Source organism: Meriones unguiculatus, chromosome 9, assembly GCF_030254825.1.
Source record: "Meriones unguiculatus strain TT.TT164.6M chromosome 9, Bangor_MerUng_6.1, whole genome shotgun sequence".
Taxonomy (NCBI): domain Eukaryota; kingdom Metazoa; phylum Chordata; class Mammalia; order Rodentia; family Muridae; genus Meriones; species Meriones unguiculatus.
In genome coordinates, this window is record NC_083357.1 from 75,893,357 (window position 1) to 75,921,149 (window position 27,793).

The 27,793-nt window shown below is 39.7% G+C and overlaps 1 protein-coding gene across 6 annotated transcripts in view; it reads left to right on the forward strand.

Moving 5' to 3' along the window:
• Nucleotides 1-27,793, forward strand: part of Elf1 (E74 like ETS transcription factor 1) — a 60,421-nt gene that overhangs the window by 27,924 nt on the left and 4,704 nt on the right. For 3 of the 6 annotated variants that reach the window (XR_009594275.1, XM_021642804.2, XM_021642799.2), the window contains exons 3-8: nucleotides 12,717-12,894; nucleotides 16,753-16,860; nucleotides 18,482-18,646; nucleotides 20,993-21,076; nucleotides 22,034-22,226; nucleotides 24,327-24,776. Coding sequence is in view for 5 of the 6 variants with exons in the window: in XM_021642804.2 (XP_021498479.1) it covers nucleotides 12,717-12,894; nucleotides 16,753-16,860; nucleotides 18,482-18,646; nucleotides 20,993-21,076; nucleotides 22,034-22,226; nucleotides 24,327-24,776 (1,178 nt within the window). In the remaining variant the exon portion in view is untranslated. Of the gene's footprint in view, nucleotides 1-9,180; nucleotides 9,316-12,716; nucleotides 12,895-16,752; nucleotides 16,861-18,481; nucleotides 18,647-20,992; nucleotides 21,077-22,033; nucleotides 22,227-24,326; nucleotides 24,777-27,793 lie in introns of all 6 variants that reach the window. The other 3 variants (XM_060391489.1, XM_060391488.1, XM_060391487.1) reach the window with 2 other exon arrangements.

Below are 27,793 nucleotides of genomic sequence, written 5' to 3' on the forward strand. Positions count from 1 at the left end.
TTCCCAGAGAGCCACAGGAGAAAAACATAAACCAGAGGATTCCTGTTTCTGTTTAGGTAAAATATTGAACAACTTCATTGGTATATGTTCTTGATTACTTACAGTATGCCCTTCAATATAAAAAGTTACTTGGCTCCATGTTATTTAATTTTTATAGTAATTTTCAAAGATAGTCTTAAGTGTATTTTTTAAATAGATATCGAAAATAAAGCTTAGAAAGCCTGACTAATTTGAACACCCTTAGACAAACTGTTTTTCACCCAATATGTTCAAATACCCAGTTAGAGATGGAATATTCACTGCTGTACCATTTTGTCACGTGTATATAAGTTGTACAGTTGGCACAAAGCAAAATACTGTCAGAGGGTGTTGTGATAGGATGAAGTTGTAACCATTCTTTTTTTTTTTTTTTTTCAAAATGGGAGTTGTAAGGGAAGTCATTTCAAGAATAAATCACAGGTCTTCAGAGCGGTGTCTTCGGAGGCTGAAAGCTGGAGCTGAGCTCAGTCTGATTGGAAAGCAGGGCAATTTGTCTTAAAGTGTGCTATGTTTGGCTTGTATGTTTACTGGAGAATTCTTAGAGTCTAGGAGATTTTGAAGATGATGGGAGGAATGAGGCACCAGTCTGGCTGGAATGTGTTGTGTGCCTGTCTGTCCATCTGTCTGTCCATCTGTCTGTCTTGGTATGACAATGTATTAACTCCTTGAAAGCATGCTTATCTTGTACTTGTTTTTGAAAAGAAGTGCCTGCACTGAGGGCATTTTACAAGACTTTCTACCCTGCTTTTTGTTTGAGGAAAATGTTTTGCTCTTTGGCCGTGAGCTGTTTTCTGGAGGGCTGTGGCAGGATGTTTCACAATCACCATGGAACAGATTGAGAGCTGCTGCTGTTAGGGAAACTTGGCAAACAAGTTCTGTGAGTGTTTTTTTTTTTTTTTTTTTTTAATATCTGAAAGCATGTTGAAAACTTAAACTTGCCTAACAGTACTGCGGTAGTCTTCTGTAGTTTTTAAGTCACCATCTAGGACTGCGGGACCTGCTCTAGTGAGGGAACGAAACAAGCTTCTTAGCAGAAGCACATGTTGTGCTGTTTCCATTGCTTCCGTCACATCTCCTTTTAGGCGATAGTATTGGCTCTTAACATATGTGATGAACCACAACCACGAGAAACTACATGGGGTGGACCAAGGGAAACTACAAGGGACCGTGTTGAACTCTGAGGAACTGTCCTTTGTTTGATTTTTATTATTGCTGCTAAAGTGTTGGCTGAATTTTTGCTTTCAACATATGCTCTAGGACTTAACCTGTACATAATATTTTTTTTCCTTTTGAGCTACTAAGACTTCCAGTAAAGTTAGAAAACCTATCAAAGTCAGTTTTTCTCACTATAGTGAAATTTAGAAGCAGATGTTTTCAAAGACTAATTTGATAGGCTTTTGGTTCCAGGAAATCTTTCTTTCCTGGTCTCCAGGGTTTGTGGTTTGCTTTGGTTCTGTTTCACAAACAAAGTGAAAATCATCTACAAATGCCAAATAGCAAAAGACCCAGTAATATATGTTTAGATTTCTAGTATCCAGAGATTTGCATGAATAATAAGAGTTGACCCAATTCAGGCAAGTGCAGTTTTGAATAATTCTTTATATCAGTGGTCCTAGATCCTGAGTACAAATTGGACTCACTTGAGGAAGTTTATTTATAGGCCCTGGCTATATCCCTAGATAATCTGAATCATCTCATACTTAATTGGAGTATTAAAATGTTTCCCAGTGTACAGAGAAGGTGAAGTAACATTAGAATTTAGTGAAGTTCTTTCTCAAACCACAGGTAGCACTGCTATATGGCTCACTGGTACAATACCTGCTTAACATGTGTGAGGCCCTGAGTGTTCTCTTCAGATTTCCAAGGATAGGGCTGGGTTTAAAAGGGGGGGGGGGAAGGTAATTGATTTAATTACTTAAATGAGGAAAGCCTTTAAACATGTTTGCAGAGTACTTACAGTTCTTTTGTTTTTGAGAAAGGAGCTTATATAGCACAGGCTAGCCTAAAGCTTGTCATAGGTATAAGGATGCCCTTGATTTAAGGACACCCTTTATTTATCTGGAGTAACGGATAAATAAAATTTCATTCATTTATTTATTTGCTTATTTATTTATTCATTTATCTATTTATTTATTTGCTCATTTATTTATTTTCTTATTTATTTGCTTATTTATTTAGTTATTTATGGCAGGCTAGAAAACTGCTGTGCAGTACTTTGGATAAGAATGACCTCCATAGCCTCATATATTTGAGTGCTTAGTCACCAGGGAGTGGCTCAAGCAGGATTAGAAGGATTAGGAGGTGTGGCCTTTTTGAGGAAGTGTGTCACTGGGTGGGTTCTGAGGTTTCAAAAGCCCCTGCCAGGCCTCCTCTCTCTCTTCTCTCATAGTTTCTTTCAGCCTGTGGCTCGGGATATAGCTCTCAGCTACTGCTCTAACACCATCATGAATGCTATCATGCTCCTACCATGATGGCACGCACTAAACCTCTGCAATTGGAAGCAAGCCCCCAGTTAAATGCTTTCTTTTATGAAAGTTGTCTTGGTTATGGTGTCTTCACAACAATAGAACAGTGTCCAAAATAGGTTGTCACTTTGTTTCTTTAAGGAAAAATCAGGACTAGGGGTATGGCTGAGGTATAACACTTGCCTGAATGCTTAAAGACAACAAAAAAGTAATAAATAATAAAAGTAGAAATTTTACACAAGAAACTACAGATTTTCATTATTTTATAAATAACTTAAAATTTCAGTTTATTTTTTGAGTTGGTATTATATAAATTGCCCTCAAACTATGGTGGTCAAGTAGTAGTATTCAGTCTTAGTTTTCCTGGTGTCTGGGACTACCGGGGCATGCTGCTGTATACTCAATGCTCTGACCTTTTGAAGCTCTTTTTTAAAATCAATCTGGGGAGGAGTTAGATTTAAACAATGTAGGAAAAACATGAGTTAAAATCTGAAGAATAATGTCTACTCTTAATTTAAAACCATCTGTAAATGTATATATGTCTGTATTTTATTTTCATAAGCTTTTGGTGTTAGGATAGAGGGAACCTGTAGAGGAATCTCAGTCCAGCGCCGTGGCTGTCTAGCTAGTGATCACCTCCAAACACCTAGGTCTGTGTGATCCATCTGGAATATCAATACACCCTTCATCCCTCTAGGTGGAATTTAGTACACACCTCACACCTTTAATCTCAAACAATAACATCTACTTGAAGGGTAGACAGAGTAATGAATCAGAGAAAGAGCTGACAGAATGAGTCAGAGGATATACACTACTTTCACAAGAACAGACAGGAAAGAGAAGCTACTTACTTAAGAGCAGCTCAGAGACAGAACAGGAGAGTTCCTGAAGACAGTACAGCTCAGTGCAGTCAGTACATTCAGTTCTTGGAGTTCAGAGGCAGTTTTTCCAAGCAGAGCAATTCAGTGAGAAGGGGAGAGGAGCTGGTTGGAATTAATCATCTTGGAGAGAAGTTTTGAGCAACAACAGCTGAGCTGAACCAGCCAGCCAGAGTTCAGAAAGAATGAGAAAGGATGAGCTTATTTAGCAGTGAGTCTCAAAGAGGCTGCAAACATTCTAGGCCTCGGTTAGCAGATAGAGGCTGGAAGCTAAAGCCTTCAAGGTCAGATCCTGCAGAAGATTAGATTGTACGGAGGCTAGAAGCTTCCAAGCCTAGGTCTAGGGATCAGCCCAAGCCATGTATTAGTAAAGTTTTAGTTTAGCTGTCATCTCTTCCCTTCATCTGAGGGAAACAAAACAAAACAACAACAACAATATTTACAGGAACCAGTGTTCAAACAGTACACCTAAAGCTAATTTAAATTGAGTCTTGTTAGGGGTGGAATTTGTCTAACTTACTCCCCTCTTTATCTATTGAAGTCCTAGCCTGTGTTACCACAGAATGTGACCTTATTTGCAAATAGGATCATTGTAGATGTGATTAATTAGAATGAATGGAGCGTGTCCCTTTTATAGGTGGCTTCTTATAGAGGGAAGAAGCTCAGACAAACATGGTGAGGATGTCATGTGAACATTAAGGCAGCCAATACAAGTCAAGGAGAATTGAGTAGCTCTGCAGAAGGAACCAGCCATACATTAATACCTGTACTTTAGACATCATCGTCAGAACTGTGAGAATACATTTCTGTTGTTGAGAGCACTTAGGTTTGGTACTTTTTATGGCAGTCCAAACACACAGATGGATACAAATCAGGATTTTTTTTTTTAACTTACTTTAAAAAAATATAAATCTTGCCAGGTGTGGTTGTACACACTTTTAATCTCAGTATTTGGGAGGCAGAAGCAGGCAGATCTCTGTGAGTTTGAGGCCATCTTGGTCTACATAGAATTCCAGGACAGCTATCTTTACAGAGAAACCCTGTCTTGATAAGGGGAGAAAAAACCTAAGTCATAGATAATTTTTTAATTAAATTTTTATTTTTAAATTTTTTATATAATAGTTTATTCACTTTGTATCTCAGCTGTAGCCCCCTCCCTCATTCCCTCCCAATCCCACCCTCCATCCCTTATCTCCTCCCTGCACCTTTCTAAGTCCACTGATAGGGGAGGTCCTCCTCCCCTTCCATCTGACCCAAGCTTATCAGGTCTCTTCAGGACTGGCTGCATTGTCCTCTTCTGTGGCCTAGCAAGGCTGCTCCTCCCTCCAGAGGTGGAGTGTCAAAGAGCCAGCCATTGAGTTCATGTCAGAGACAGTCAATCATTGATAATTTAACGAGTGAAATTTAAGTGCTTGTTCATATCGTCTTCCCTTAATGCCTCTGGCTTGAATTTTCAGCAGTCCTCCTGTCTCTGCCTCTGTAGAGTGCAGGGATAACCCTGTGAGGAGTTTTACAGTGTGTGGTTTTAAAGGATTGGATTCTAGATGACTTATACTTTAGTCAGTTGCTAGTCAATTCAGATAAAAGGCTATTTATCTTGAGTCCAGATCAACAGCTGGAGTTACTGGAGTGTTCTTTTTTCTTCCATTTATGGTAGTAGAGGCCAATACCTTGTAGTCATTGAAAATGTTTTCTGTAGTTTCAGGCTTCTTAGTTTACTTCTTGTGTGTGTGTGTGTATATATATATATATATATATATATACACGTATATATATATATATACACAGTGTGTGTGTGTGCGTGCGTGCACGTGTGTGTGTTTTGCTGGCATGCATGTGCATGTCTCTGTAGCATATGTTTGCTTGCCATGGAGGCCAGAAAAGGACATTGTATCTCTGGGACTGGAGTTATAGTAGTTGTGAGCTACCTTGTGGATGCTGGGAATCAAATTCAGGTCCTCTGGAAGAGTAGCCAGTTCTCATAACCAGTGAGTTATCACTCCAGCCCCTTGTATTATGAACATATGAGTTTATTTTATGTAAATTGATAGTGCCCTGAGGAAATGGGAGGTGAACAACTTTTAAATAAGCTCATTTTTAAAAAAAAATTTGAGATTAAGATACAGTTTCAACATTTATCCTTTCCTTTTCCTCTCTCCAAACCCTTTCATATACCCATCCTGCCTCACCTTCAAATCCGTTGCCTCTATTTTTTCACTACTTGTTATTGCATGAATATATGCTCAAACATATATGTATTCCGAAGTATAGCCTGCTCAGTATGTATTTTCTTACTCGGATATATGGTTTTAGGACTGACCATTTGGCACTAGACACCAGTTGGTATGCTTTTCCCTGGGAAGACCTCTCAGACTCCCAGATTTCTTCAGTTGTCTACAGTTCTTTGTGTAGGATTGAGGCCTCGTGGGCTTTTCCCCTGTCCACTTCGGCATGTCTATTGGTGCCGTCCTTATTCAGCTCATCTTTGGACAGTCATGTGGTGAGACTTTATGGGTGTAGCTTCTGAAATTACAAGGAGACATATTATCACAGCAAACGCCCTGATCCTCTGGCTCTTACATTCTTTCTGCCCTTTCTTCTGTAACATTTCCTGGGCCTTAGGTGCCAGGAGTATTTATAGATGTATGCCCTGGGACTGCCCTCCACAACTCTGCATTTTGATTGGTTGTGGTTTTCGGTAGTGGTTTCTGTCTATTGATGAGGGTGGACACCACACTTATCTATGGGTGTAAGGGCAAATGTTTATAGACTGTTGTTAGGGATTATTGATGTTCGTGATTTTAGTGAGACACTCAAGCTACTGTTGGGGATTGTTCTGATGTCAGCCCTCAAGATCTGGTTAGTCCTTGTTGTGTAAATCTATCCTTGTTGTGTAAACCTATCCATGTTGTGTAAACCTGTCTAAGTCATTATATCTGATTGGTTGATTGGTTGATTGAGCAGCCTATACCTGGGCAGGGCAGAACGAGGTAGGTGTGGCTGAGGTTCCCAGTTTTCCCTTACAGGAGAATCACAGGAGTCAGACTGACAGGAAGAGAGGAGGAAGGAGGACCCCATGATGAGTTAGTGTGGGGAAAAGAACCATGTGAGGCAAGAGCAAGGACTCCAATAATGGCTTAAAAAGCCCCAGATGAAGAAGACAGGCAAGCATCTAAGGGTTATGGATGGAAGGTAGACCATGAGGAGGATTAAGACAGATGGTGAGGTTACTGAGCCAGCATAGGTGAATTAACTGCCCAGCCCAAAGTCAGTAAGGCAACTGTAAAATCTAACAGGTGTCTTTGTCTTATTATTTGTGATAGTGGGTTACATAATACCACCATGATAATCTTAGGGCTAATAATAAACATTATATAGCCCAACAGTCATTTTTTATTAACTACAACAAGTTACCTTAGCAAGAGAGGACTATGTATAAATCAGGAGTGATCCTGAGAGGAAGTACAGTGCCGAGCAAGTTTATAGCAGACTGATGAAACCCTAGTGATGATGATGTTGAAGCCACCACCACCACTCAAATGTTATATCCATTGCATTTCTAAACAGCCAGGTAGATAGGTACTCAGTTCTGTAAAGCCATCATTTTGAAATTGACTATGTAAGATACAGATGAACAGCATGAACCCTAGAGTCAGTTCAAGTTAGAGCTCAGTTACTTGTCAGTTATGTGATGAGGTAAAGTACAGTTGTTCCTCATATCTGAGGGGGAATTCCAGGACTTCTGGATTCCAAAGTCTGCAAAAGCTTATTTGAAACAGTATAGTATTTGCTTATAACCCATATAAGCCCTCCCATATACTTAAACTCATTTCTAGATTAATTATATTTATATACTGTAAATCTTATGCAAACATTTGTTAGACTATTTTGGAAATAATAATAAGTCTAAGCATGTTCATTATAAGCACAATTTATTTGTGTGTGTGTGTCACATGACTGTTCCTGCGGGGGGGGGAGGGGGGTGTCTGCCTCTATATATCAAAGGTTGACACTAAGTATCTTTCTCAACTGCTGTCCACTTCATTCTACTAAAGCAGGGTCTGACACTTGAAGCCAGAGTTTGCCCATTTAGATAGTCGTAGCTAGCCAGCTCACCCAAGGGGTCCACTGTCTTTACCTTCCCAGCATTGGAATTAGAGGCGGGCCCCCCCACTTGACATCCGCAGGAGTGCTGGGGGTCTGATCTCCAGTCATCATGCTTATATAGCAAGTGCTTTATCCACTGAGCCATCTTCTGAGCCCCATGAATATTTTAAGAATATTTTAATCTGCAGTTGGTTAAATCGGTGGTATTTCGCTTACTCTCATTTCTGCTTTCCTTTGTCTAACATGTCAGTGTTGGAGAAAGCACCGGGTCTCGTGACTCATACTTTCTTTGCTTATTACATGACACTGCCTTCCTAATCACAGTGCCAGTGCCTCTCTTTTTCTCCTGTACATTTCTTTGTTTTCTCTTTGATACAGTCACGACTGGCTGGCCTTGAACTCTGAGACACACCACCTCTGTCTCCCCAATGCTATCATTAAAGGTATTATTCATAGTTAAATAAACTTCTGGGTCAAAGGAAGTATTTTTCTTTCCTTTTTTGTATCTGATTTTATTTTTTCCTAATGTGGTTGAGCATTGCAACTGGGGCTTGTACAGTCTACCATTGAGCTTTATGCCTAACTTTAGTTTTTTCTTTCCTGTTCTGTCCCTTTCCCCCCTTCCCTTTCCACAACTTCCTCCTCTCCTGCTTCATATTGTTTTGTCTCTCTGTTTTTTGACGTGAATCTCCTTCTGTAGCTCATGTTGACCTGGATCTGTGTTAAGGAAGCAAACTTCAAATGTGTGATCTCCTGCTTTAGCCTCCTGAGGTGTGTGTGTGTGTGTGTGTGTGTGTGTGGAGAGTGTGTGAGTGATCCTTGAAAATGCTGCTGGCAGAGTAATGAACCTCTAGTAATGAAGGAGAACTGGTCAGCTGGTGTTGGTTCATACTTCTAGAGTTTGACTCCTAGCAGTTTTATTTTTGACATATTTGACAGTACAACTTTGGGGAACGGCTTCCTGGTGACAGTGATCACAATAAAACTTAAGTCATGAGTACATTGAAACTTCTTTATAAAGTACATGTCTTTTGCAAAGTACCTGTGACCTCTTAGGTAAAGATGGGTTCTATTAGCTGGGTGGGGGTTTGCAAAGTACACAGAACTTCTCTCATAACAGTGGATTCTACTGACTGAGAGACAATGCTCAGGAGTCTCGGAAGAGTCTGGGATAAACACAGTAGTTTGGGGGATTCTGGTGAGGCAAAGATCACCAGGTTATTAACTACATCCAGTCCCAGCTTTCTGGGTGGAAACAGGCGTGATTCCCTCCATGGAAGAGGAAGGCCTCCTATTGGACATTCCCAGTTTCTCTAGTGCTCTCTGGGAGTCTTCTCCACCTCAGTGCTGGTATTGACAGGTGTATGCCACCCTGACAGCTGATAGTGTTTTCTTTCTTTTTAAAAATTTATTACTTCATTTACTTTTGAGATTATAATTACGTCATTTCTCCCTTTCTTCCTTCCAAACCCCTAGATGCAGATAAAATTGTCCAGGTGTTTCTTGTAATATTTATGTTTTTGCCCGTCTCTGTTTAAATTGCAAGAACCAGGTAGGTTTGTCCTGGGAGGAATAGTCTCGTTTTATTTGAGTAGGTTGTGCACCTGTGAGTGGCATTTGACATGCCTCTTCCTTGGACTTAGTGGTTGACCTTGGGTACATTCTTAACCCAATTCTTTATCTGTCAATAGATGGGATGATGAGCTCTGTTCTTACCTTGTACATCTGGTTGTACTAAATAAAGTGAAGTCATGTGAAAATTTGCCGAACATTGGGCTCAGCCCCTTTAGAAGTGGCCTGAAATGGAACTCCTAAGAGAAGAGAAGGTGAAGTGTTTTTTTTAGCACGTGAATATGTTCATACTAGGTTGCATTATGTGAAGTGATCACCTCTCAAGAAAAAGAAAGGGAGGGTCCATGAAGTGGCTCAAAAAAAATAAAAGCACTTGCTATTATGCCTGTTGACCCAAGTTTGACCCCTGGGACTGACTTGAAAGGAGAGAACCAACCCTGCCTTTGTCCTCCGACTTACAGACAGGTGTCCTGCTTTACAGAGGAAAGGAAAGTCAAATGTTTATGTTTTGCTTTGGAAATTAAATGTTTTTTTTAACTGTTTATGTATGTGTTTATGTGTTTCACAATCTAAATTCTTGAGCCCCTAGTTTCAGTTTCAAAACTGGTTTTAGAGTTTGAAAAGCCAGCTAGTTCTGGCTAACTTTTTCAAATAGGAAGAAACATTTTGAAGTAAAACGAAATGTGCCTTAAGATCATTACCTATAAATTTCATTGCTTACCATTCTTGAAGGTAAGGAAACTTACTGTTTAACACACCCATGATATATAACTTTTAGCAATTAAATTTTTTTTGTTACAAGTACTATCTGACCTTACTCTGCAGATGTGTGAACACTGACTTTAAAAGGTGGGCACTGTTTAGTATATAGCAAAGCCATAAGTAATTCCAGTATAGTTCATTCTCCAGAAGAAAATGTCAAAGGATCTGATGTATTTCCTATAAACAGGAACCTTTTCCCACTTTACTAGGATGTGTTTATGAGGAAATGCTTAAGAAGAATGTTCTCACAAAGTCCTTATCATATTAAAGAGGAATATTAATTTTATAATGGGGAAACCTGACATATATCCTTTAAAAAAGTGGTCAAAGTATTCCCAGTGCTGGGATAAATGAGTATTTAGGGGCCCTTGACATGATCTGTTATATTTTAAGGGATACAACAGTACTTCTTTTTCATTCTTGTCAAAATGCAAACGGGATCTACACACAAGGAAACAACCAAAGACAAAATTTGGGCTAGTCTATATAACAAATAATCTGTACTTTTTCAAAAATACTACAATTAGACAGGCATGATTATGTATACCGAGGACTCAGGAGGCTGTTAGGAGAATTAATTCGGGTGGGAGACAAATGTGGGATACATATTAAGATTCTATTTCAAACAAAACAATGAAATAAATAGGGTGCTTACTAAATGAAGCCTCTGATCCTACTAATTCCTGATTTTTTCACTTCTTTTGATATATTCCTCTGTGATCATTAGTGAGATGATTCAGGGAATTTAAATCAGATTTGAAGATTAGTTAATAGTACAGTACTCATTTCCTGCTTTTGACAATTGTCTATCTTTATAAAAGACAATGCATTTAGGAAATAAGACAATATTTTGGGTTAAAGTGATAGTGGGGAGACGGCTGAAGAGATAGCTCAGTAGGTAAGAGCTCTGGCTGCTCTTCCAGAGGATTCAGATTCAATTCCCAGCACCACATGGTAGCTCACAACTGTCTGCAACTCCCATACTTCAGTTTAAGGGGGTCCAATACTCTGCTACTGCACACAGTGGTGCCCAGACATACATGCACATAAAACACCCATAAACATTTTTAAAACAGGAGGTATGTCTACTACCACTTTAAACAAACCAGAAAAAAAAGTCAGACAACAATAATAGAAATGATTGCTGGGCGCAGTGACACATGCCTGTAATCCTAGCAGATCTCTGTGAGTGCACGGCCAGCCTGGTCTACAAAGACAGCCAAGGCTACACAAAGAAACCCTATTTAAATCAAAGAAAGAAACAAAACAAAAACAGTAGTAGAAGTGCTTAAGTGTTAGAATTAGAGGGACATGAGCTAAGGTTATATGAAAATTCTTAGAAGTTATTTTGCAATTTTTCTAGGTCAGCGATCATTTCAAAATAAGAAATTTAAAGAATGCCAGGCATAGTAGTTTATACCTGTTATCCTTGCACTTGGGAACCTGAGGCAGAGGAATGCCATGAGTTCAAGGCTACTCTGGACTACATTGTGAGTTCCAGGCTAGCTACATAAGTAATGAAACAAAGCATAGCAGGAAAGTAGCTGAATTGACTTTTACTATGTCGTTGAAAACCTCTTGGGGCAGTTTCTCAATGTTAAAATGAAGTTGCTAAGTGAGGTTGTAATTTCGGTTCTGAAGTTTTATAATCTTTGATGTTATTTTTGAGACAGGGTCTTTCTGTATAGGTTTGGTTGGGCTGGAACTCAGTGCGTAGATCGGACTGGCCCAAACACATAGCGCTGCAACAACTTCTGTCTTTTGGAGCGCTGGGTTTAAAGGTGTGTGCCACAGCACCTACCCTAGAACCCTGTACTTCTATACACAGCCATTAGTCGGAGAAAATTCTTAAGCTTGATACAGTCCTTAAAGAGGACAATAATAGAAAATGAAAGTTAATTGTTTTCACGTGAGTCGAAGGGTGTTAAAATCAAGGCTTCCATGTCAAGCAACAGTGTAAGAGATACTAAGCTGACATTTCTTCTGTGAAAGAAACTTCAGTAAGAGCTTACTTAATTATACATTCCATTGTATTCCACTTCCCGGTTCATGCTTTCGTGTAATTTTAAAGTAGATCCTATTTTTTCTTAATGTAATGCCATTTTAAAAATGTATTTTTAAAGCCAGGTGTGGTCATGCACACCTGTAATCCCAGCATTTGGGAAGGCAGAGGCAAGCATACATCTGTGAGTTTAAGGCTAGCCTGGCTTACACAGTGAGTCCAAGGCTACACAGAGAAACCCTGTCTCAAAAAAATCAATAAATAAATGAATGAATGAAAAAAAGAAAGGAAGAAAGAAAGGAAAAATTATGAGTGAAAACTTGGCTTTTTAAGATGAAGAATCAAGCATGGCAGGCACACCTGTAATTGTTAACACTTGGGAGGTGGAGGCAGGCAGGTGCATCAGGAGTTCAAGATCATCTTGTAAACAGCGAGCAGGCCAGCCTGGGATGCACAAGACCCTGTCTCCTCAAACACGAGACAAGATTAATCATTAAAATTAGGTTTTATAAAAAGATTGCTAAAATATAAGTAGTGGAGCTAGGTATGGTGGCATATACTTGTAATCCCAGAGTTTAGGAGAGTGAGTTAAGATCAGCTATATAGAGATTCTGTCTCAAAAAGCTGAAACACACACACACACACACACACACACACACACACACACGATGATATAGGGACTAAATTGCTGTAAACTGTAAAAAGGGTTTGGTGTAGATCAGTGGTTGAAGTTTTGCCTAGCTTACATTAGTCCCTGGGTAAAGTCTTCACTTAAGAAAATACAAACAAATAAAGATGAGTTGTCAAGTGTTTTTTGAAAAAGTAACTAAAATGTTTTTGGATTGTATCCAACAAAAGCAAAACGTTTATCTTCCCCTTCCATCCCTGCAGCTTGGTGACCCTGCTATATTCCCTGCTGTCATTGTGGAACATGTTCCTGGCGCTGATATTCTCAATAGCTATGCTGGCCTAGCCTGTGTGGAAGAGCCTAATGACATGATTACTGAGAGTTCACTGGATGTTGCTGAAGAGGAAATCGTAGACGACGATGATGACATCACCCTTACAGGTGTGTGGGTTTCTATTATAGGTGGTCAGGATCTGGGCCAGATGTGTCTAGGTTTTTGACCTTTTACCCAAAGATTTGAAAATAACGTTTCACACATATTTGCAAAATAAATAAGGTAACTTTATTAAAAGCAGAGCAATAACAGAGAATCAAGATTGACAGTGGTCCAAAGCATGAGATTATCCAAGGGCCCCAGGACAAAACTTAGGGTCTTTTTTAAATGCCATTTAGCAGGAGGAAGGGCTGGCTACTGAAATGTATAGTTTGTGTGGCTATTTTCATTGATAGATTAGGTTATATCATTGTTTTCTTCTATCATGCGTTCCCCACCCTGTGATGCATGTGGTTTCAATTATATGCATGTCCAATTATGAATAGTCAGAAGAGCTCTCTAAAAATTACTGGCAGTCACAGTTTAGCCTTACTGTGCTTGCAAGTATTCCTTATCTTAATCCTCCTGCTATCATCTTACCTAAATAGTATACATTTGTTAAGAAGAGGAAATGATCATTGGTTGTAATATCATTAACCAACCCCAAGTCCTACTTACATTTTACCAGTTGTACACGTTGCTTTCTGTCTAGGATACCTATCTGTACTGTTATGTGCCATTCTCTCATTACTTAGACTCAGCAGTTTGTCACCGTCCCTCTGTCATAACCTTCATACATTGGAGGTATACTAGGTATGTGTTCTGTAGAATGTCCCTCAATTTTAGTATTTTCTTAGTGAACACCGTGGTTATGGTTACCTCAAGCGTGCTAGGCCTGAGCTTCATCACTGACTGAGCTGTTCTTCCAGCGTTTAGATTCACTTTTTCTTCTTTGGTTCGAACAAATTGATGAATGCTTTTTGGTGGTTAAACTTGCTTCTCCTTTACCAGTAAGCAAGCAGGGTTGGTCAGATTCAAGTTTGTGTTTATTGCTGGCTGTGCTCAGAATGATTTTGTGATGACTGCTGCCGTTATGTGTCTGCTGTGACTTAACTAGACTGACAGGTTTTGCAGTGTATTCCTATGTAACTTCAAGCCTTAGAGTTGAGCTCTATTTGGTGTTAGTTGGAAACCAATGTCTTCTGAAAGGGTGCTTATTTCTGCGTTTAGTCATCAATAGAGAACATTGATCCCCAAAGAAGAAATTGAAAGTAGGAAAGCAGGCCAAGGATCTTTAGAAAAAGGAACTGTTTCCTTTAGAGAATTATTCCTTTGCATTTAGAGCTGAAGACAGCAAATGACAAGATACAGACAGGTGCCTTCCTAGAAAACAGAAAAGTCCTGGGTTCAGAAAGCAAGCCAGACCTTAAAGCCAGAATATTTGTAGCTTGTGTCTCCTCCCTTCCTTTCTCTTCTCACCACTCAAGCCTTTAGATCCCCTGTGCTCAGCTAAGCCATGTGATGAGAAGAGGAAGAGAAGGCAAGGCAGTGCTAAGCCTGTGAGAAGCTGTGGGGAAGGCCGGGAATGACATGGGCAGAGCCTTGTTTGCTGGGGCTAGTGTGGCACAGTCTACCACCAACTACCTGACAGAAAAACATTTCCTTGTGGGTTAAAGTTCTGGCCTACTGGTGTCTTTCTCCCATGCTTGCTGATGACTGTCTTCTCCCCTGTCTTCACAGAGTCTTTCTGACCACTGGCCAAGTCCAGATTTCCTTGAGGGTTGACAGAATAATGATTCAGTCTACTGTGACGACCTCATTTTAGCTGGACTCTTTAAAACCCTGTCTACACACCTTCTGTGGCGTCTGTTGTTTGTTTTGGTTGTAGTAATGGTTGTTCCTGGTACTAGGGATGGAATCCAGGGCCTTGTGTGTGTAAGGGAGTGCGCTCCCTCTGTGCTCCATCACCACCTGAAAGGAATTTTGAGAGATGCTAATGGAATTATGTAATTATTTAATGTTAATTTTTAATACATGATAACATCATTGTGTTAGACTCCTTATCTTTTAGAAATATGTGCTAAAATACTTATAGATAAAATACAGAGGAGCAGGCCCAGATTTGTAGTTCTAAGACATGGGAGGCAGAGACAGAAGGATCAGCTATTCTAGACCAGCCTCAGCTACCTAGTGAGTTTGAAGCCAGCATGGGCTATAGTAAGGTCTTCTATTAAAACTAAAAAAAAAAAAAAAAAAAGAGCTGGGGTGAAAACAGCTCAGTGAGTAAAGGCACTTGGTGATAAATGCCTGGTGACTTGAGTTTGATCCCAAGGACCCACATGGTGGCCAGAAAGAGCCAACTCCTTCAGCTTGCCCTCTGACCTCTATGTTTATAGCATGAATGCACATCATACAGATAGATAAATGTAAAAGATTACAAAAATAATGAACAAAACAACAACTGAACAAATGAATAAAAAGGGAGCCTTGGATTCCTTCACAGTGATCTCTTGTAGGAAGTAAGAGCGTGGGGATGATGGGAGGGCATAGGTGAAAGATTAACCACTTGTTTATTGTGTTTGAAGCTGTGAATGGACACAGAGGGCTTTGTTGAATTATGTCTTATAAAATTGATTTTGTTCAAAATTCTACTCCTGTAATGATTAATTACTTTATGGTGGCAAATGCCTGTGATCTCACAACTCAAAAGGGAGAAGCAGGAGGATCACTGTATGTCTGAAGCCAGTCTGGTCTTACATCATTTGTTTTGGTCCAGCAAGGGCTGTATAACATAGACACAGTCACTAACAGCCAAAGAGGAGCTGGTGAGAAGGCTCTTACTGTGAAGGCATAACAACTTATATTCAATCCTCAGAACCTATGTAATGGGGGAAGGAAAGAAATAACTCCATAAACGTGTCTTCTGACCTCCATACACACTTTGTGGCGTGGTCCATATACATATCACGCATACATAGGCATATACAAGATGGTAATAATTTTAACCCCTGTCCTCGAAACAAAACAAAATAAAAAGGCAGTTATCTGGTGGCGGACATCTGGCACTTGGGAGGGTGAGGCAGCAGTATTTCTGCAAGAGGGAGTCTAGCCTAAGCTACAGAGTATGTCTCAGTTTGCTTCTTCATTGCTGTGGCAGGCACCATGCCCAAAAGAGCTTGGAAAAGAAAGGGTTTATTTGCCTTACACTTCCACACCACACTTCATCATTTAGGGAGGTCAGGGCAGAACCTAGAGGCAGGGACTGAAGCAGAGGCCGTGGAGGAATGCTGCTCGCCGGCTTGCTCTCCATGGTTGTTCAGCCTGCCTTTTTAGACAAATTGATTCTTTATTTTATGTGCATGTGTATTTGTCTCCGTATAACGTAAGAGTGCACCACATGCCTCCAGGTGCCTGAGGAGGACAGAAGATGCTGTTGGCCACCTGGAGCTCGAGTTAAGGGTGGCTGTGAGCTGCCATACAGGTGCTGGAAAACAAATCCCAATTCTTTTCAGGAGCAGCAAATGCCCTTAACCACTGAACCATCTCTCTAGACCCTCACCGGCACCTGCTTTCTTATAGGTGGTACCACCCATAGTGGGCTAGGCACTCCATCAGTCCAGGCTAATCTGATGGGAACATTTTTTTAATTGAGGTTTCTTCTTCCTAGATGACTCAAGCCTTTGTCAAATTGACAAAAATCAATACATACATATATACATACCTATATACCTACCTACATACCAATAAAAATAATAAAGTAAATAAAACAAACAAAAAGCTAGTTAGCATAGTGTGAGACCTTTGATACACCCGCCTCAGATTTGGTAGTATGATATATGTTCTGTATTTTATAGTTTATATGCATACAAGCTACAAGCTCAATGTTAAGTGGTATATCCTGATTCAGGAGATGAACACTGTGAACAAATTTCAGAGCAGCATATACTATTTCAAAGTAGCTAATATTATGTTTTTCTTTATTGTAGTTGAGGCTTCTTGTCATAATGGAGATGAAACAATCGAGACCATTGAGGCTGCTGAGGCACTCCTCAATATGGATTCTCCCAGTCCTATACTGGATGACAAACGAATAAGTGAGTGCTAAAGATTGCTCATATCTGTATATATTGCAAAGCTGTTCTTGCCATCTCCATTAGATAGTAAACATCAAGGGAACAGAAGAGGCTGTCTTTCTTCTTTTCTTCTGTAGGTCCAGAGCACATTGTAAGAGACAAATTCCAGGTGTGGTACCTTTGTTAAAAGTGCTGCTTTACTGATTTAATATTTGATGAACTTTTTAGAATAAAAAGTAATTTGTCCTTTATGAAATCCAGATTATGCAAAGTTTCCCCAACATAGTATTTTTATTATTTATTTGGGAGTTTCATAGAATGTGCCTCATCACACTTTCAAACTCTCCACCTGTTTTTGTTGTTGTTTTGTTTTGTTTGTTTTTGGCTTTTCAAGACAGGGTTTCTCTGTGTAGTCCAGGCTCTCCTAGACTCGCTTTGTAGAGCAGGCTAACCTAGAACTCACAGAGATCCTTCTGCCTCTGCCTCCTGAGTTCTGGGATTATTTAATTTTTAAAAACTTTATGTGCATCAGTGTTTTTGCCTGCAAGTCTACATGTGCACTGCATGAGTGTAGTGTCAGGAGAGGCCAGAGAGGGAGCTTCCTATCCTCGAAATGGGCAGTAGAGGGTTGTGAGTCATGATGTGGGTGCTAGAACCTGACCCCCGGTCTTCTGGAAGAGCCCTGACCGCTCCTAATTGCCGAGCCATCCTGTCACCCTCACATTGGTTTTGAACTCAGACTAGTGTATAGCCATCTCTACTCTAACTGTAGTAGAGGCAAAAACTTATTGACAAATTTCCTAACCATTTGTTGTATAAAATTCATTGCTAGATTATTAACTTATTTTTTAATGTACTTCTCCTTTGGGCCTTTCTGACAAGGGGGAACTGAAACTTAAAAGCATAGTTACTAAGTCACTTCAAGATACTTATTGAACGTGCTGCACACAGCAGCATGTTAGGCAATGGCATAGTAGAAAACGAATACCTGTTACTTCCTTCTTCAATCTTGCAGCCTAATTTCTAAGTCATTCATGTGTGTAAATAAGTATAAAAGCCAGAAACAAAGACCACAGAAGTGATAGCATAGTGTTCTGGAGGCAGTGGCACTCTAGCTTTCAGGAGAGAATGTTTTAACCGAATTACAATCACACTTCATTAACTAGAAGAGAGAGGAGTGAGTATTCAACTGAGAAGGAATAGATCTGAACACTAAGTTGTAAAATATTTTTTGAGAGATGTTTTCGTTCTTATGGCGAAAGTGTGAAGCTTCATATGAGTGGGAAAGGAGGTGGAAAGGGAGGTTTGGTTTAGATTGTAGAGATGTTGAGGGGCATGCTGTACAGTTTGGGTTATTTGTTCTGTTTTTTGTCGGTAAATTTTAGGGAGATTTTTTTTTTGCTATGATTTTTATTGTTTTTAGAGAACAAAGCATTTGTATGGCAGTCTAATGACAGAAACTGAGTTCCAGAGAGCAGACGAGGGGAAGGAGGGTAAGATAGACTGTGGTAGGAAGCCATGCCTGGTGTGCTTTAGGATCCTTGATTTATGGCAGAGGAAATACAAAGTGAGAGTTTATAGAAACAGTAAATGATTTTGTTTATAATACACAACTGATTATAATTTATTTCATTTCCATTAGATAATAATATATTTAGTTCCTCTGAAGATGACATTGCTGCCCCCATCACTCATGTGTCTGTCACATTAGATGGGATTCCTGAAGTGATGGAAACTCAGCAAGTACAAGAGACAAATACAGACTCCCCAGGAGCCTCCTCCCCAGAACAGCCTAAAAGAAAGAAAGGTGAGTGTCTAACTTACTTAGGTCACACAGTCAGTACTGATGTGGAATCCAGATAAACTTTTTATTAGAGGGTGTTTCTCCACCAGTTAAGATATGTAAGAAAAACATGAAACGCAAAACAAATTGAAGTAGTTCTTAATATAAGTCATTAAAATATCTTAGGCACTTAAAATAGTTGATCTATCTCACTTGATCTGAAAGAAGATTTTCCAGCTCTTTGTCATTTATTACATTTATGTTCAAATGTGTATGATTGAGAGGCACGAGAGAGAAAGCATGTGTGTGTGAATGTATGTATGTATGTAGGTGTCTATGTGCCATGGAGCATGTGTGGAGGTCAGAGAACAACTTGTATGGAGTTTATTCTCTCCTTTTACCATGTGTGACCATGGGCTCTAACTCAGGTTGGCAAGCTTGGTGGCAAATGAGCCAACTTGCCAGCCCAGATTTTTCAATTATTAAAGCCTCAAGTTTGTATCTAAATTCAATTCTTATTGTTGTTATTATCACTTTGTTTTTTCGAGACATGGTTTCTCTGTGTACCTTGCCTGTCCTGGACTCGCCTTGTAGACCAGGCTGGCCTCGAACTCACAGAGATCTGCCTGCTTCTGCCTCCCTGGGTGCTAGGATTACAGCAGTTTATCGGAATTCTTTTATCCAACACTTCTGTCCTTCTCTTCAACCCAATAAGACAAAAAAGGTCTGTGGGTATGGTTAGCTTTGCTTTGAGGGCATAGTTGGTGGCCTTCCTTTTCTTTCATTATTCTTTGTTTTATTATTTTATTTATATCCTACAAGATTTATCTTTTATTCTTTTAATTATGTGTGTGCACATGTGTGTGTGGCTGCCCACATAGGTGTCATGTGGGTGCTGGGAAGAGAACCCCAGTGCTCTGCAGGAGCAGCGAGTATTCTTAATAACTGAGCCATCTCTCCAGCCTGTTCATCTGTTTTGAGAAATAAAAGAATGTCCCAGATGTCTCTCAACAGAGGAATGGATACAGAGATTGTGGTACATTTACACAATGGAATCATGAAATTTGCAGGCAAATAGTGGGATCTAGAAAAGATCATCCTGAGTGAGCTATCCCAGAAGCAGAAAGACATACGTGGTATATACTCACTTATAAGTGGGTAGTAGACCTATAATATAGGATAAACATACTAAAATCTCTACCTAAAGAAGCTAAACAAAAAGGAGGATCCTGGGTAAGATGATCAATCCTCACTTAGAAAGACAAATGGGATGAACATTGGAAGAAGGAGAAAACAAGTAACAGGACAGGAGCCTACCACAATGCCTCTGAAAGACTCTCCCTAGCAGTGTATCAAATCAGATGCTGAGACTCATAGCCAAACTTTGGGCAGAGTGCAGGGAATCATATGAAAGAAGGGGGAGTTAGTTAGACCTGGAGAGGACAGGAGCGCCACAAGGAGAGCAACAGAACCAAATTATCTGGGCACAGGGGTCTTTTGTGAGACTGATACTTCAACCAAGGACCAAGGTCCATTCCTAGAACCCCTGCTCAGAGGTAACCCATGGCAGCTCAGTATCCAAGTAGCTTTCCTAGTAAGGGGAATAGAGTCTGTCTCTGACATGAACTCAGTGGCTGGCTCTTTGACCACCCCACCCCACCCTGGAAGGAGGAACATTCTTGCTAGGCCATAGAGGAGGACATTGCAGCCAGTCATGATGAGACCTGATAAGCTAGAGTCAGATAGAAGGAGAGGAGGACCTTCCCTATCAGTGGAGTTGTAAAGGGTCAGGGAGGAGATGAGGGAGGGAGGGTGCAATTGGGAGGGAATAAGGGAGGGGGTTACAGCTGGGATACAAAGTGAATAAAAAGTAATTAATGTAAAAAAATAAAAATTTAATTAAAAAAGGAATATTCAAAATTTTAAGAGAAAGCACTAGTGTGGCAGTCTCAAAGAAAATCCAGTATTTGAAATTTAACCTCATTTTCTTTTGACAGGTGAGCCAAAGAGTAATTTCTGCTTTTTTTTTTTTTTTTTTTTTTTTTTTACCAACTCCACTCCCATCCTAGGGACTAAACTCCAGGCTTGTGAATGCTAGGCAATCACTCTGATGTTGAACTGTGTCTTTAGCCCTGAAGTATAATTTCATATATAAGCAATTATTTGTGATCTAACTTACTTAATGTTTAATTTTTACTGAAGTTATTTTTCTTTTAGGTAGCATTTTCAGAGACTAGTTTGTATGACTCCTGTATGAAAGTTTGGAACTTGAAACTATTAATAAACAACAAGATAGTAGAACTTTTAATGAAAAGAAATTTTCTTTCAATTTTGAGGGCAAAAACTTATACAGAGATATTCTGATTTCAGGAAGAAAGACAAAACCACCACGACCAGATTCCCCAGCCACTACACCAAATATATCTGTGAAGAAGAAAAATAAAGATGGGAAGGGTAAGTGCTCAGATATCTTTATCGTACAGGGCTAGTGCCCTCTCCTTCCTCTATTCTTCTCTGTATTCTACCCTTGTTACTCTTTTTGGCTTACTTTTAAGTGTGTGTGTATGTGTGCGGAGCACATGTGTGTGTGCTTCCGTGTGTGTGTGTGTGTGTGTGAAAGAGAAGAGTGTGACATGTGTAACAAATGAATGACTACCTTGGGTGTGTTAAACCTTGTAGTCTGGGTGGGTTTTGAACTCCCTAGCAGCTGAGGGTGATCTTGAACTGCTAAGATTACAGGTGTCACACCACCAAACCCAGCTCATGACTTTTCTTCTTGTAGCCAGATAGAGCATGCTGTTGCCCAGAGCTTATAAGATACTGTCATCAATTTCTGTAACCAGAAATTTCTGGTTACATCGATTTCTGTAGGTAAGAAAGTAGCCTACAGAACCATTTCAGTTACTTTCATTTTTCTGTAAAAATAATTCATTAATGCATTCAGCAAAGTCTTGCAGCAGTTTAGCTAGTCTGCAGTTTCTCTTTGTAGAGCCTTAACTGTGGTGTGTTGGAGTTCTAGTGTTTTCACAACTCTTGCTCCATTTTGAAGAACACTGTCGTCATTGGTCTGCTGCTTCTGATACACAGAGAACAACTGTTGAAATGTTTTTTGTTTTTGATTACTTTTGATGTTTTCTCTGTGTGATGGTTTTTAAAGAGCAGACAGAAATGATCTCAGTTTTTTCCCTTAGGTCATCATGAATACAGTTGACAAGATTGCCATAGATACATCATTTATGGGATTAGTAAGGTTTCTACTAGACCCTAAGAATTATGACCGTATACTGAGGGATTGCATCTGCTAATTGAGTGAGGTGATATTTTTGTGTGGATAAAGATGGACCTTTTAAGACTTCTAGTCCTATGGTTTGTCTGTTTGCGCTGTTTTAAAAGAAATTGATTTTGTTTCAGGAAACACAATTTACCTTTGGGAGTTTCTACTGGCTCTGCTTCAGGACAAAGCTACCTGCCCTAAATACATCAAGTGGACACAGCGAGAAAAGGGCATCTTTAAACTGGTTGATTCTAAAGCCGTGTCTAAATTGTGGGGGAAGCACAAAAACAAGCCTGACATGAACTATGAAACCATGGGAAGGGCACTCAGGTACACAGAGTTTTTGTTATGCTCGGCATATCACTTCCAGGTGTCGAAAAACAGGGGACTTTTCAAAACTTAAAGACTGTGATCGTATTCATGCTGCTTGCTTTTGTAGGCTGGGGCATGAACCCAGGGCTCTGTGCATGCTAGACAAGCACTCTACCACTGAGCTGTGTCCCCAGCCTGTGAATAGTATTTACGGAAGGTCACAGTACTCACACAAGCCAGCATGCTTGTAAAGTTAAAGCTTACTCCGATTGAGGAAAATACTTTTCTTCTACAAATAATCATGCAAATAGCAGACTCTGGTGTGAAAGTCAGGAATCCAGATTCTGAAGCTTTTAAGCAACAATAAGAGAGTTAGGAAGTTTGGAGTTGAGGGCATTTCCAAGTTTGGATGTTCAACTGGTAAGATCTATGCAAATATTTAAAAGTAATTCAAAAGCTCCTCCAAAACCTTGATTCTAAGCATTTCAGAAATTACTTACTCAACCTGTGTTTTCCTTATAAAAATATCAGAAAGTGTATAAAATGTTAACATGTTGAATCTTATGGTAGAATAATGAATACTTCAATATTGATATTAGATAAAAGAAATTTAAGCCCATTTTTGTTTTGCTTCTCTATGACTATATCATTTAGTTATTCCCAATATGCGTTGTTTGAGAAAGACTTGAAATAGAAATGATTAGGAGATGTATGGCTTGGTGATCTTAAATTAGAATTCTTCCTTTTCCTCCTTCCTTTTTCTTCTTTTTCCTCCTCTTTTTTGAAACAGGCTTGCACTATGTAAACCATGCTGGCCTTGAACTCACAGAGTTCACCTGCTTCTATCTTGAGAGTGCTAGGATTAAAGGTGTGCACTCTCTAGGATTAAAGGTGTGCCTGGCTTCAACTTCATTTGTCTTTAATTACCTTAAATTGTTTAATGATGCTTCTTCTTCTTCTTCTTCTTCTTCTTCTTCTTCTTCTTCTTCTTCTTCTTCTTCTTTTATTCTCCTCTTCTTCTTATCCCTCCTCTTCTTTTTACTCCTTCCGTCTTGTCCTCTTCTTCTTCAGAGTTAGAACTTACTCAGTTTTTTTTTTAAAGATTTGTTATACATATGAATATTTTGTTGGCCTATATGTCTGTGCATTGTGTGGGCGCCTGATGCCTACAGAGGTCAGAAGAAGGCATTGGATCCCTTGAAATTGGAGTTACAGACATTATGTGGATGCTGGGTCCGCTTCAAGAACAAGTGTTCTTAGCTGCTGAGTCATCTCTCCAGCCCTAAGGAAAGGTTTTAACGTAGAGTTAAGGACCAACATTTGAGGAGAGAGAAACTTAGGGAAAGGACATTATACACAAAAGTCATAAATGTCCTTGATTTTATTAAAACCACTAACATTTGAATCACTAAATTTTGCGTAATTAAGTTAAACATTTATGATTTCATGCTAGTAAGGCAGAGAGTGGTGGGAAATGATGTCTTGAAGTTTGTAGTAGATTTGATTATTCTAGCAAATTAGCAGCAGTGTATGTATAAAGGAAAAAAGGAAAGCAAAGGTCTAGTCCTTCTTCAAAGTTCCCTACTCAGAATTCATCCTAGATTTGCTTGTTAATGAGGGCTTGCATGTGGTGTTTGTGGGCATGCGCATGGTGCCTGTGGTGGAGGTTTGAGGTCATTGTTTGGGTATCTTCCTTGATCACTCTCCACATTGTATTTTGATATAGGTCCCTCACTGAGGCCGGAGCTCATTTCTTCAGCTAGGCTGCTTGGTTAGCAAACTGGAGAGCTCTGCCTCTCTCTCTCCTCAGCACAGAACTACAGATGTGTCTACTGAGCCCAGCCCTTGCAAGGATCCTTGGGATTGGAGCTGAGGGTCTTAAGCAAGCAGGGACTTTATTAAGTCATCTTTTCAGTCCTTCATAAGGGTTTAATCTGTGTATAAAATTTAAAAAAATATATATATATATGTAAATAAAAACCCACGAGCAACTAATTTCTTCACTTTTAAACTTCAGCCCTAAAATTTTATGTTTAGGAAAAATGGATTTTGTTTAATGTCATTTTAACTTATATTTAAATGACCTAATAAGATGTTGAAATTGTCTGCTTTGACTAGGTACTATTACCAAAGAGGTATTCTTGCAAAAGTGGAAGGTCAGCGCTTGGTGTATCAGTTTAAAGAAATGCCAAAAGACCTCATATACATAGATGAGGAGGATCCGAGTTCCAGCATAGAGTCTTCAGATCAGCCCTTATCATCTACAACCACATTAAGTCGCAACCAAGCAAGCCGATCAAGAGCATCTTCAAGTCCGGGAATAAAAGGAGGGCCCACGACAATTCTAAAAACAGGGAATCCTAAAGCTACAAAACCCAAAGATCCCATGGAAGGTGGACAGTCATCAGAGGTTTTGAGGACAGTGCAGCCCTCACAGTCTCCTTTTCCTACCCAGTTCTTCCGGACTGTTCATGTAGTACAGCCAGTACAAGCTGTCCCAGAAGCAGAAGCCACCATAACCAGCACCATACAGGAAGAAACAGCGAATTCTTCAGTTCAGAGTATTAGGTGAGGCAACAAAGTGACCAGAGTGCATCGCCCGTGGAATATTCTCAGAGAAGGCACTGTTTGTTAGTGGGTCAGGACTCAGAGGATAGAATTCTTGGTCAACAGATTGTTTCAGGAGCAAAATTATATCAGTTCTCCAATTCTATCAGTGGTTCCCTTTTTTTAATTATGTGTATATGTATGGGGGGATTTGTGTACCTGACTTCAGGTGCCTGTGAATGCCTGATATACTAGATCCTTTGGAGCTGGAGTTATAAACAGTTGTGAGTTGCTGGGTGTGTGTGTTGGAAATTGAATTTCTGTCCTCTGTAGTACAGGCTCCTACACTGACTCATCTTTCACAACTGAGACATTCAGGATTCACTGAATACATGTTATCACCTGGGAAACCCTGTGTCAGAACACTTCTGAAACCCAAGTGGGAAGGTCAGGAGCCAGGTTCTCTTCTTCAGGCGTTAATGTGCCAGATGGTGAAAAGTTCTAAGCGTCTAATTGACTAAGAAAATCCTGTCTTTAGATTGGGCTTCTGAAAAATTTAGGTCTGTTCTCATTTGATTTTAGAATAAGGCAAGAGATAATAGGCCAAAATTAAATGGATGTTTATAGTTCTTGGGGTTTGTCTTAGTTTGGATTACTATTGCTGTGAAGAAACATCATGACCCAAAGTTCGTTGGGGCAGAAAGGTTTTATTTTGCTTATACTTACACATCATAGCCCATCACTGAAGGAAGTCGAGACAGGAACTCAAACAAGGTGAGAACCTGGAGGCAGGCACTGATGCAGAGGCCATGGAGGAGTGCTGCTCACTGGCTTGCTCCTCATAGCTTGCTTAGCCTACTTTCTTAGAGCACCCAGGACCACCAGTCCAGGGATGGCCCCACCCACAGTAGGCAGCTCCCCACCCCACACTAATTAAGAATATGCTCTACAGTTTGCTCTCAGGAATTTTCTCGGTTGGGGTTTCCTCCTCTTAGATGGCTGTAGCTTGTGTAAAGTTGACATACAACCAGCCAGCACAGGGTTCCTTCCTTTATCCTCCCGTGAGTTTCCAGAACATGAGCTAGAAGTTGAATTTTATTGGGCCTGGGAGAGGCACTGCCTCTTTAATTTGGGTTACTATTGCTCTGATGAAACACCATGACCATGAGCAAGATGGGGAGGAAAGGGTTTATGTAAATTTATGTAAATCACAGGAATTATCATCAACATCTCAGTTTTTCCTTTGAGTCAATTTAAAATGTATGCACTCAGTTTTTAAATGTTATAATTTGGCTTTGTCTTCATACTAGTCAAGGGATAACAAAGTAAAGCCCTGGTAGAGTATTTTCTGAGGATTGTCTCTGGTAAATGGGGCAGTCCATTTTTGTTAATACTTACCCAGGCACTAATAGTTTGTCTTAAGGTCTTTAAAATTATCCTCAGAAAAATACCTAACACTGTAGGTTTACCTTAACAGTAAGGTAACACAGTAGGAAGAATGTCTGCCAACCCTTTTTCAGCCCTCCAGCCCTGCCAGTTATTAAATGTACAGCTCAATTGACTACTAGGAATATTTTTTCATTAGAAAACAAAACCAACTGGTATTTAACAGTACAGGTGGTTGTGACAATTAAATGACACTTCTTGACACCTGAGTCAATTTTCAACACAAGCTAAATGTTATATAATGAGAAAATTCTCAGAAATTCTGATGAATCATAAGTCAGCAATATGATACCTCTTAGTTACAAGCCACTTAGGAGTTTTAGAAAGTAGTTAAGGTGAAAAAAACTGATACAATGCAATTGGATGCAACTGATGACTTAATTATAAGGAAAAATGTTTGGAAATTCCCATGGCTGCAGGGACTTCATGGTGTCTTTATGTTTTAATACCTACACTTTCTTTGACATGATATCCTGCAGCCCAGGATGGCCTCAGATTTGATATGTAGAGGATGGCCTTGAACCTTCAGTCTTCCTGCCTCTTTCTCCTGAGTGCTGAGATTATAGGAGTCCGCCACGTACCCAGTTTTTGGTTGGTTTTGAGACAAAGCCTTCATATGCAGCTGAGGCAGGGTGTGCAATCCTCTCGCCTCGGCCTCCCATGTGTTCTGATTTCAAGCCTGCGCAATTATAATGTACAAAAATGTTTATAGCAAGAATCGCTCTATAATTTACACAAGTCACTATGTGTATACTGTAGGTAGTAATATGTTTCCTGCGAAACAGCAATCTTATCATGAAAAGGCTGTTTTTTTTTTTTTAAATTGGACAAAATAATTGACAACTACAGATAGCTCTAATTAGCAATATGCAGATTTCAAAGAGCACTGTGCTATACTGCAGAGAAGGTAAAGGAATGAGGACAGCACATAGTGAAGAAATAAGCATATAATGGTATTCATGGGATAGGGTGGGAATCACAAAAATTCATATATATGTGTGTGTCAGAAAGTTAAAAACTAAAATGATAAATATCTTCAGCTGGTGTTACTCAGCACTTAAGAAGAAGTGTGTGTTATCATGGTTAGGCACACAGGCCCTGAAGACGGCTACCTTATCTGTTTCCCTTAAGGAAGTCGTCAGCCTCTGCAATAAAGCGTTCCCATGTAAAACGAGGATCTTTGCTTTTACAAGGTGGCAAGGTCATACATATTTACAGACTTCTGTGACAAATGACAAATGCTCCTTCATCTATAGATTTATGTAAGTGCTTGGTATGGGAAGGTCTTACGACTTTCTTTTTAAAAGTGGTGTCTCCTTGGATATAGTGATGGTGTTGGTAAAAACACACACATGGTAAAGTAGCAAAACGTTTTTCCTTAAAGAGACAACACATGAAATGCTGCAAGGGAGTAGAGGACTGACTACTTGGGGTGGGGTGCCCCAGAACAGTAGTTAATGTTCAGGGCTTTCTTGTTTTGTTTTGTTTTGTTTGTTTGTTTGTTTTGCTTTTTCAATATAGGGTTTTTCTGTGTAAACCTTGGCTGTCCTGGACTCACTTTGTAGACCAAGCTGGCCTTGCACTCACAGAGA